We start from the raw sequence: 11868 nt of genomic DNA on the forward strand, positions 1-11868 counted from the left end.
GTCCGTCTATTTGCTAAAAAAAATACAACCAGACCCATTTCAAAAGCGGACCTCAATAACAAGGACGTTAACAAAAAAAACTTTATTGACTACAGAACATGTATCCAAAACAAAGCAATGACTATATTTTAACGCAAAATAATTAGGAATAAGAGCAACTTTTTTTTAACTTTAGTATGCAGGACAAGTAGAACAATGAGAATACCAGGGGACGACATATTTATTACAAAGCACACATTACAATAAATTAAAATATTAAAAGATGGACAACTTCCATGAATATGTATGGATTTTTGTTTATACTTTTAAAGATAGTAAGTAAATAAGATTATATTTCTTTAATTACTACTATAAATAAATTGTGATGAAGAAAACTTGTATTTGTTAATATGAAACTTCCCAAATGTAATTAATAATTGTCAATTGTATTGAATTGTGTTCTTTTCGTGTGAGTAACAGTTACGTTCGTAGGTTTTTTTAACTCGACAGTGACGTAACACGTTATTTACACCTGATCGGCACACAGCCGTGACTATCAGCCAATCAGAAGGCAGCATCTCCCTCCAGCAAACCCCGCTAAAGATCAAAGCGAGCACAAAGTGAGGGAGCGAAAACGACCGAGTTGACCGAACCGAACCGAGCTTGTAGCCGGTGGCTGTAGCACGGCACGGTGTGGGGGAGCTCGTCGGTTTACGGGGCTGCTGGGTGTGGCGTCGTAGACTAGCAGAGGGAGGAGTCAGCCGCCGTCTTTCCGAGGCTTGTGATTGGCCCGATGAGGCGTGGTGGAATTCCCCGGTTAGATTTCACATACACTTCCCTGCTCTCGGATACCGCTCTCATTCACCTCTTCAAGTCTCAAAGAGCATCGGGACGGCATCATGGATAGTGAGTTACTTTTTATTCATTTACATATTTGTCGCAAGCAATGCAAACATGAATAAACAAAACCTTACGTTACATTACAGCTTTATTTATACTTTTGTGCTACATAGTAGTGGAGTTTTGTCTGTCAACTTCCTCCTTGTTGCAATGATTTACAGTTTGGTTTCTTACAGGATATATAATCCAGTGTAGATGTAGATGTTGATCCTGCTCATTTATTCTGACTTTTAATCCTGTAACGTCTCCCTCCTCAGCTCTTATGCCCTCAAGACTTGTGGATGATCCACATCTAAGTGAGTCCACCTCTGCTCTCCTGCTGCTCCTGTGTGCTTCTGTTGTTTTATGGAGGCAAAAGTCACAGTTCACCAGAAAGAAGAAATAACTGCGTTCACTGAGCCGTTTCACTTCCTCTTTTTAGTTTTACTGAGCTCTTTTTTTAGAAGCTCCTCTGAACTCGTAGGCATTTCAGCTCCTTATCTTCACCAGTGGTAATCCATATTTAGAAGATGTTTGGGGAGCGTCATCCTGAGGTGTCCTCAGCAGGCTGCTGTTTTTCTTCTCCACATTGGAAAAGGTTTCCAGGATATCCCTGGTTTGACTGCTAGTGCAGAGGCTGCTTCTGCACAAGACAGAAATGCCTCTCAGAGGAGTTTTAGTTCCTCTCTCACACAGCCGTCATGTGCGGCTGCTTTAGTTTCCTGCAGAGGGGTCGACGCAGGACTCCGAACGCCATCATGCTTTCTTTCACGCCAATGTTGTGGTTTTCACTATAACAACATGTTTACTGTTCTGTGTTTTCCTAAAATCCTTTTTATGTAAATTTTTGTTTTTGTATTTTCTTCATGTAAATATAAAATTTACATGGACCTTGCGTACAGCGGAGAGCCACAGCTCCCGGCCTGATCCTGCTTTCCATGTATTAGTAATGCTAGCATCCCAGGATGGAAAATAACTTTCATGTTTGGCGTCAAACGGAACTCCAGAGCTCTAAAAGAAACCCTTTCACTTGATAAGTCTGAGAGCTCGTCATAGGGGGGCGAGTCAGGTTGTCTAGATTCCCCTCTGTAGCTCCGCCCAGCTTCACCTAGTGATGCTGATTTGGTTTTGATTGGCGTCTGTCACACTGGCAGAGGTTATGATAGCTGTAATGTTTTTATCTACTTAAACTGACTTTGTTCAGAATTGAAGTGTCAAATAAGATCTTGTCCTAATGATCTTAAGGCATTAGGTCAAATTGACATAAAAGAAGAAAAAGCTTTTGTCGCATTTTTTCTTTCAACATTTCTTGAAGTTTCCTTCTCCTTTTTGACCTTTCCTCATTTGCACATCCGCCTCCCTGCAGTGGCTCTGCCGGCCATCCAGATCTTCGAGCAGCCCAAGCAGAGGGGCATGCGCTTCAGGTACAAGTGTGAGGGTCGCTCCGCCGGGAGCATCCCCGGCGAGAGGAGCACGGACAACAACAGGAGCTACCCGAGTCTGCAGGTGGGTCACAACACCTCCTCTAACCTCGCATCTGCAGAGCCTGTTTTAGTGTTAATGTTTGTGGATCTTCTCTCTCAGATCCTGAACTACAGAGGTAAAGGAATGGTGCGCGTTTACCTGGTTACGAAAAACGAGCCTTACCGACCGCATCCGCACGACCTGGTGGGGCGAGACTGCAGAGACGGCTTCTATGAGGCGGAGTTTGGCCCGGATCGCAAAGTGATTGCGTGAGTTCTCCTTGTTAGTGTTAATCAAGAAAATAAAAGTCGTCAAAGCTCCAGTGTCTGCATACACGTGTTGGAATTTTTTTCCATACCATATAAGTCTTGTTTTTATTTGCATAGGTTTCAGGGGGTGCGACTTATACCCAGGTGCGACTTAGATGCGATAAAACAAAAAGGCTGGTTATTGTCCCACTAATGACCACTAGAGGCCACTGTTGGTGTGTGCAACAGTATTTGCTACTGATAAAAGGCAGTAGAAGAAACTTCAGCAATTTTCCAACAGAATCTGGCTTCAGAGAAAAAATATGGCGTCCAAAAATTAATAGTCGGAAGTCAGAGCCGGTCGCAAAGAAAAGTATCGTTTTAAGCTTTCAAGCTTTTTTTTCATTTCTTCTCTCTTTTATCCACCCTTTTTGACGTTTTTGCTCTATGACACTCTTAACAGAGAAAAAAAAACGGCATTTCGCGGCTCTGATCAGTTGATTCACGGAGAAAAAAACATTTAGTTTATTCACATTCAAAAGCTAATAGTTCTGAAAAGGTTTTAAATTAAAGGGTTTCCAGATTAGAAAATTTCTGCTTACATAACCAGCTAAAATTACGATTTCTGCTTCCAGCTACAGATTGATTCTAGTGCCGTCTTGCGTGTGACCGGGGGCCCCTCAATTTTTTCAAAGACAACAGGGCTGGCTTGATAAAATCCATTATTTGTTCTAAAAAGTAGAGATCGATCTAATGCATTATGCTAAAGTGCGCTAGCTTGATGCTAAAATATAATGGGATTCTCCATAGGGCGGCTAATGCCAACACTCGGTCAACCTAAACATACATTGACTAATTGAACATCTTTATAAACTCACAGGCATAAATTTTCCAAACTGTTTTAAGGAAATATCCTTTAAATTAACCATTTGTGGTCTAAAATATCGTTCTTTGCCTGTACTTTCTTCTTCTTCTGGAGTAAAGTGTAATGCTAGAGTGTGATTGCCACCTAGTGGCCAAACTGAAATGCCCTCCAAGAGAGGCAGAACAATTGTTTAAGAATCCATGTAACACTGTATGATATTATTAACAATCTCACAATTTCACTAATACCATTTACAGTATGTGAACTGTATCAGATTAATATGAATATCTTCAAAACATATATAGATCACTAATATATTTCTAAACAAATGTGTATAAATGTGTAAACTCAAAAATTAAATTGAATCAAATTCAATTGAGAGGATGGAAATAATTAAAAAAAAATTGAATTAAATCGATTCTGGAAATTATTGGCAATACCCAGCCCTATGCGACACAGACGATGAAGAATTCCTCAGTTTTAGTGATTTAAAGGGATATAAAGAGTTCGGTTGAGTTGTTAGCATGTTCTTTATGCTGTGGTTATCTTAGAAATTAGTCATAATTTGCGCTAATATACTAGATTCCCCCTATGATTCATGAAGCTAAATATGTTTTGAAGCATGCATAAATTTGGTCTATTCGTGTTATCTGTTACGTTGTTATGATTAGCTTTTTCAGATTAAATGTTCGTTCTTGTTTCCATATTTTGTTAAATAATGAAAGTTATGACTTATTTTCCACTGTGATTTTTTTCTTCTTCTTCTTTTGTTATCATTTTTTTTAGACCTATACTCTGGGGAAATGAATAGTCTGAAAAATGCGGTAGTCGTTGTGGCTGTCGGTGAAGAAACACGGTCAGATTTACGAGCGACTTTTCTTTGCCTGGTTTTGGAATGGAGTGCAGAGGACCTCTCCAGCGACGAAGTCTCTCACACAAAGAGCATTTGTCAAACCCAGTCTGTGATGCGGACGGCAACATGGGAATTCCCCGAGTGACATCACCCATGTTTGCTTTGTGTTAGAGAAAACAAAGTTTGTGTGTGAGCACTGCAGCGTGCAGCAGATTATGAATGAGTCATTATCTTTTGTTGTAAAGTTTACAAATCTTTCACCATCCTCCGTCATCTCTCGTCTTCTGTAAACACAAATATCTGCTCCTTTTGGATCACGGTAGAGAGAGCCCTCATGAAGAGCCAGTTTCTAATAGACTAGGTGATCGTGAACGCCTCGCGTCCTTGTTTTCATCTTCGTCACGTGGTCTTCGGTCTTCATCAGCTGGGAGGGAGCAGGAAAGTCACTTTCTCTGGTGTTTGTGTTGACACAGATTCCAGAATCTGGGCATCCAGTGTGTGAGGAGGCGGGAAGTGAGAGAAGCCATCAACCAGAGGATCACCAGAGGGATCAACCCTTTCAACGGTTAGTCCTCCCACCTGCTTTTTCCACGCTTTGATCCTGCACTGTCATTGGTCGAACACCCTGGCAGTGGTGTTTAGCCAACTTTTTATTAGATCCCATCTCCTAACTTTATCTGCAGCTTTTCATGTGTCTGCAACTACATTATTACTGAGACAAAAGCATGTTTGAGGTGCTTCATATTTGATTTTATGAGCAGAAGAACCACCAGGCTATTGCTCTTTGAGGTCAATTCCCTCTGTAGTACTTTAAACAGAATAAAAAACTTAAAATTTCAAAATAATCATTCTTTAACATGTATTTTTTTTAGTATAAGCACACTTTTACTAAATCCTTTAGTACGGGGACGCATACCTTTAAATTACTCATGTATTCTATTATTCATTTAGGGACCTAAATGAATGCAGGAGGACCTGGCATTAAGTTTGTCCCAAAGATAAAACTTGTGACATTTTACTTACTTTGGACCTTTGGGGCACCCCTGGCCTACACACTTATCAATGTCCAAGTCTCCACCCGCCCACATCTGGACTACTTAAGACCTGACAGACCCATGCCTGAACCAAAACTAGGCCAATTCTGGCCGTCGCAGTGCCCTACATTTAACCTTTATTGTAAACTGTCACGATAAATGTTCAACACTTATAAAAACAACTGTTGCGGGTCGATGGCTTGTCTGCTTGTTGGGTGGAAGCTCTGCAGTTAAAGTGGGCTAGCTTGTGGTTTTCTTTCCTGTGAAGAGAGTGGTGTGGAAAAAGCCCCTCACTGAGAGGGATAGCACCAGAGTAACCACTGTGGTGATCGTCCACAGACACATCCAGGTCAGCAGCGGTTCTTCTTGATGGACATTTGTTATGGTGAAAGAATATTTCACACATTTAAATCAAAAGCTAATCTTTAGCAGCGGGTTCCCAGCTCCAGATAAAAGGCAGAGACAGATGAGCTAAATGACTTTAATAATTTCAGTTCAGAACCCAAAGGCTGTGTCTAAAATCCCTCAACACTCTATAACTACAGTAACCTCTAAAAGACTATACTATACTATATACTTACTACTTTGCTTTTTTTAAACGGGATATATTGTGTCACAGATTTGTAAAACCTAATAAATATAAAGACTTTACAAAGACTATTTTTGAATCCACTTTGAAATATTAATAACCTGGATCATTTATAAGAAATACACACTTTTTAAATGACATATCATTCAAATGCAATGCATTGTGGTCTATCTATGCTAATCTAGTGAGCATAGTTGACTGTACATGAGAACTGGACTGAGTGGGTGTGATGTCATCTATAGAAAATGACTGACTTCCAGTTCCAACTAAATGAAATTATTTAGTCGCAATATGGTTGTTGGAGTAATTGGTCTGAGTCGTTCTGAATCAATGTATCTATGACAGCCAATCAGAAGTTAGCTTGTTGGAAGACCACTCCCCTACCAATTCAAAGTAGACTCAGGAGAATTTGTTAATCCAGGGTTTCAAACATTCAGCGTGAGACCATATACAGGCATCTGATTGGTTAGTTGGAATAACTAGAACTACAGAAAAAAACAAGAATAAAAAATAGGATTATCAAGAACATGGTAACAAAAAGGTATTGAAGTAAGAATGATTAATCTGACAAATAGAATGACTGAGTAATAGCTGTTTATTTCTCTATAAAAATCTATAGCTATGTAGTAATCCATAACTACTAATAAACTATGTAGTGCAGGACTAGTCTAGTGCACTGGATCTTAAAAGCAATTCGTTTATTATGCTCACTACTTTTTTTTTCTAAACTGTGAATATCATATCACAGATTTCATGAAGTAAAAACCTAATCAATACAAGCATTTAACAGAAACTATTTATTAATTTATTATGTTCTGATGATGCAAACGTTCGTTTTATTTTTAAAAATAGTTTAATTTGGACACAGATCAGTCCAGTTCTCTTGTAAAGTAAATGGATGGACACTAGTTTTCCACAAAGACTTCTGGGATATTTCCTCTACACTAGATTTTGGAATTGTAAATTCCGACACACACCACTGGTCTTAGTCCACACCATATAGTGGACTAAGTAGTGAGGAAATTTGGACACGACAAAGTTGAACATCACTACAGAACACTTGTTGCTCCACAGCTGCACTGCTAACACTTGCCTTATCCTTAAAGTCATTTTAGAAAATAAAAACATTTTTATCCTTTGTTTATTGTTTTTTTAATAGTATTGAAAAGATTAGGAAATGTTTGGCCCTTAAAGATATTCAGCTGACATTTTAGCTACTGGTGTTTTTCTCCTGTTCAACATCATGCTAACAAATGCTAACATGTTTGAAGCTCGAAGCTGTAGAATCACGATGACATGATGCTATTACTGCTAAACCACCTTCAAAACAATTCATCAGAACTGTTTTCAAGCCGCGGTTGACCCAGTTCTCAGGCAGCAGAGCTCTTTTTCCTCCCATCGAGTTGAAAATCCGCTCTTGCCGCCACGCTATCTACAGTAGAACCGTTTCCTTTGGTTTTTTTTTCTTCGCTCTGCGGTCCACACCAGCGCACAGGCCGTGTACAAACGGGCGCCGAGCTACTTCCCCATTCTTGGTCGCAATTGCAGGAGGCCATGTGAGAGCCGGGAATGCAGGATTCATTAAAGAGGGAGGGTTGGAGCCAGGAGGGGGTTCCCCCGCCTCCCGGAGGTGATAAAAGGAGCTTTGCGATGCTGTAAAACTGGAGGAGCTTCTAGCGTTTCTACACAAACATCAACTACACGGACTGTCATAGGCGGTTCTCCTGCTGATGTGTTTGGGTGGAAGGTGTGACCAGATGGGGGTGGGGGCATTGGTCCCACCTGTGCAGTCGCAGGTGCGCAGCTGCTTTTGCATGTCGGGGGTTGTATGGAATGCAGCGGCGACTGCTATGACCACAGAGCGGGTGCAGTGGTCAGCTGAGCAATGGGACCGCTGCTCCTGCATGCAGCTCTCTGCTGCTGCGGTGTGAAACTCAGCTGCTTCCTGTGGGGGTGGGTGAGAACTCTCCCCCCTGCTTCACCTTCCACGCATTTGCTCCACCAGCTTCGCACACAACCACGCACAGACACCAACGTGCTGGCCTCCCTCTGCCTGCAGCTGCGCATGCAGGTGTCTGCGTGCGCAGAACTCACCTGCGCGGCGATAAGAAGTCGACCTTCAGCTGAGTTCTCTCGGAAGATCTCTTAAACCTCCTGCTCTTTACTGTTCGGAGCCAGACTCACCTCTCCAGTCCAGGTGGGGCAGCAATGCTGGAGTTCCTCCAGGTTTTAAGGAGTTGGTAGTTTCAACCTGTAGAGATTTTAAGTTTTTCTAAATGACCAGTGAAGGCTAGGAAACTGTTGTTTTTATTTTTATCGTAACCTCTAAAGGTTACAGTTCAGTTGCTTCTTTTTTTGCTGGAAACTTCAACTTTTTTGGGGTTAGACTATGAGAAACGTGACACCTTACCGGATACAGTTTCAGGATTCTGTACACAACAGCTTCCAATTTATTTAAATTTTACTAAAACTAACATAGTTGGGATGCTGGGCGGAGCCACAAGCTTTCTGCTCCGAGCCCTGAGGGAAAGGAGGCGGGGTTGCTCTCAGGTGAATTTCTAATGAACTCCTGCCGCTCTGCAAAACTATGTCCTAGAAAACAACAGCTTTTTGGCAAAAAATGGGATTATCATAATTAAAAGACCACTGGGAACATTTTAACTGTGTTTTATGATCATTTTTGTTGAGACATTTTGGTTACATGAAATGATTTGCTGTGATCCAGAAGACATTTAATTCAGGCGATGAAAATTTCACTTTACCTTCAAAGAAAACAAAGATTCCCTCTTAAGTTTGTTTAATATTTGAGTTGTCTTTAAAGATTTAAAGTAATGAAATAGATGTGCCGGATTTATTGGACAAAAAGTATTTTTTTTTCTTTTGAGTAGCCTTGTAATAAAAAAATATATATTCTTCCTACTAGCCATTTATTTTTTATTCCACACAGCAGCAAACACACTTTTGTTACCTATAGCACCGTAAATCAGATTTTCATTTTATTTATTTATATATTTGTGTATTTCAATAATAACTCGTCACTTTCTTCCATAATTGAGGTTCAGCTACGTTCCCCGCCTCAGCGTAGCACAGCGTTGGTTTGTGGGTTGCTGATGAAAACCTGAGGAAATGTTGAAAGTCTGATGACATCAAGTGAAGTTACAAACTGGACGGATGCTAAGCAGTCATCCGCCTTTGTTCCCCTCTGGAGCAGCCTTGAAAGAACAGGACGTTACAAACTGTACAGGGAGGGTAGGAGCACTTCAGATCTACAGACCCATTCTGATCATCTTTGTGTTCCTATGATGATGCAGGTTTTTTTTTTTGTTTTGTTTTTTGCCAAAATAAAAAAAACTTGTGTTTCTCATGAGTTATGAGCAGCAGTAGTTCATTAGAAATTTGCTGAGTTGTTGGCATGGAGCAACCCCGCCCCCTTTCCCATCACCCATAACTGAGAGTTAGGTTTTGTTTTTTTAAATCTGCCTCAGATTCTCAACAATTTGATTAAATTAATCCCCGGAAATGTAATTTTGGGGTTAATTATGTTCTCCAATATCAGAAAAATGCTGGAAGAGCATGTTAAAAACATAATTTTCTTCAGACTGGTTCTTTAAAGAATCGGTGTCTAGATGCTGGAAACTCAGTAACGCCTCCTGGAGGCTGGCAGAGCATCAGGTGGCGTGTCCTGAAACCCGGTGAGAGTGAGTCATGGAGGATTGTTTAGTGGTGAGGCTTGGCACCTGCCTCCTCTTCGTTCTCACTCTCAGACCTGGCCCCCACAGTCTCAACCCGTCCCCCATCCTCTGCGCCCCTTGCTCCGCTCGCATCCCCATCCCTCAACCTGCCGGCTTCACCCCTTTGCCCTGGTTTCTGTTCAGCGTGCACGCTCCCACAGCAGCCCACCTTCCTGCCCCTGCTGTGCGTCCAGCAGCAGGCATGTTCCACCAGAGGGTTCCACATGCTTCTTATTTCAGTTTCTCCGCTCTGTGTCTGCCTCCTACAGCAGACAAACTGATGACCTGGCAGAAATCTGGTTTGGAATTGTTGGTGTTGTTGTCTTCTGCACAGATTTCTTTGGTAATTGGGGTTGTCACGCTTCATGGCTTGAGGCTTCACTCTGCCAACCCAAACTAATGTTTTCTAGAGAGTTTTGGAGCCCGCCGTCGACCTTTTCTGTGCAGGCCGTATTACTGTCACTGTCTGGGGAAGTTCAGATACAGATGCCGACATGTTTCTCATTTTCTTCCTCATTTTTACACTGACAGACCGAGCGCCGGTGCCAGCGTTGCGTGCAGAGACAGATCTGAAACCCAATCATTCTTTGTGTTAGGACGAGGATATTTTATTTTGATTTCTTTGATTTAGTTCTGTGACAGACGTGTACACGCTTTGTGTGCGTTACAAGTTGATGCTGTAAAATACCCTCCAAAAGACATAAAACACACTCGCAGACGAAGTCAGGCACTTTCATGTCCCACCACTTTCACAGACGTCAGCACACACCGTGGTCACTCGTGCAGGGAGCCTCGTCTTCGGCTTCCATGTCACAGACAACTCTTTCCACTCTGAGGTGATATGGTGCCGCGTCACCATGGCGACGGCGCGTAGGCGGGGTTGCCTTGCCGTGAGCGCATGAGACAGAGACTGAGAGGTGGAGGAAGAGAAAGTAGGCAGATGTGAAAGCCTGGTGTCTGTTGGGGCGCGGGCGTCTCTCAGTGAGAGCCGTCCCTACACGGGTGTGTGTGTTCCAGACTCAAACGTGAAGGCGGGATGTGTGACGCTCGCATGTGTAGATATGCATGTGCTTGCGTGCAGCTCTGTTCTGCTTATGAATCCAAAGATGAGGTTTAGCCGACAGCACACTGACCTCATGCACAGTGTAGACGCCGTAGATGTGATTTCAACTGTAGTTCATTTCTGTTTCACCAAACAAACCTCACAGGAGGCTAGAATCAACAGCCCAGATCAGGGGTCCACAAGCATTAGTTTGCGGACCAGCACCGGTCCTTGGGACGGCTGGTACCGGACCTCAGAGAAAAAAAACACAACCTAGATTTTTTCTGTTTTATTTATAATCTGATTCTAAAGGTAACACTTTATAATAGGATTCCTTTGAAAGTTTTATTAACATATTAACAAACATTATTAATGTGTTTATAGGGTGTTAATAAGACATTTATTAACACAATAAGCCGAATACGGTTTATTTACATACTTAGAAAGATTCATCAATACCTAAAGTGAGGCCATTGTCTACAAAGGTCATTAATAAACTGCTTACAAGCTTAACAAATGTATTATCTATCTTTGTCAACATTATATTGAGTGTTTTACAGTACCTCATCTAAAGTGTTACCAAAGTTTTATTTTGAAAAACTACTGGATTCCACCACATTATTCCTGAAGCATGAAGTCGCTCGGTCACACATCTGAAGTTCATCCGCTATTTTGTTAAAGCACCGACCCCTAATCAACAAACTGACAAAGTCAACAAAAACACAAACATATTCGCAAAGTTTATTTCTGCAGAAAAGGTTCCGTTAGGAAACAGAAAAGCCTTCGACTTCAAAATAAAAGCTCCATTTATAAAGGCTATTTTTTTCTCCAAATATGGATTTATTGTGACAACTGTCCCGCAGACCATAATAATAATGCATAATATTCAGCAACCGGCTGTCTAACATTGATTGATTGATTGATTGATTGATTGATTGATTGATTGATTGATCACATAGGGACAGATGTAAAAACATACTAATGGAGCAGTCCCATGCTTTGATCTGAAGCTAGTTTGCAGCATTTGTCCCCATATAGATATTTTTACATAAAATGTTACACTGATGTTGCTGATAAAGTTTTTCCAACAGTGGATTCATATCTCTAACTTTCTTTTTTTAGAAAGTACCAGTGTTAGTGATTGTTATTTGTGTTAAGCACCTTAAAAGTTAGCTGAGGCTGAA

The 11868-nt window shown here is 41.3% G+C and overlaps 1 protein-coding gene across 1 annotated transcript in view; it reads left to right on the forward strand.

Moving 5' to 3' along the window:
* The first annotated feature begins 423 nt into the window (after positions 1 to 423).
* rel (v-rel avian reticuloendotheliosis viral oncogene homolog) overlaps positions 424 to 11868 on the forward strand; it is a 15790-nt gene continuing 4345 nt past the window's right edge. Inside the window, exons 1-5 of the mRNA XM_024297006.2 lie at positions 424 to 885; positions 1137 to 1175; positions 2225 to 2364; positions 2443 to 2591; positions 4762 to 4853. Of these exons, the coding sequence (XP_024152774.1) occupies positions 879 to 885; positions 1137 to 1175; positions 2225 to 2364; positions 2443 to 2591; positions 4762 to 4853 (427 nt within the window). The 5' untranslated portion in view covers positions 424 to 878. The remainder of the gene's footprint in view (positions 886 to 1136; positions 1176 to 2224; positions 2365 to 2442; positions 2592 to 4761; positions 4854 to 11868) is intronic.

The sequence above is a fragment of the Oryzias melastigma genome, linkage group LG15 (assembly GCF_002922805.2).
Source record: "Oryzias melastigma strain HK-1 linkage group LG15, ASM292280v2, whole genome shotgun sequence".
NCBI lineage: Eukaryota > Metazoa > Chordata > Actinopteri > Beloniformes > Adrianichthyidae > Oryzias > Oryzias melastigma.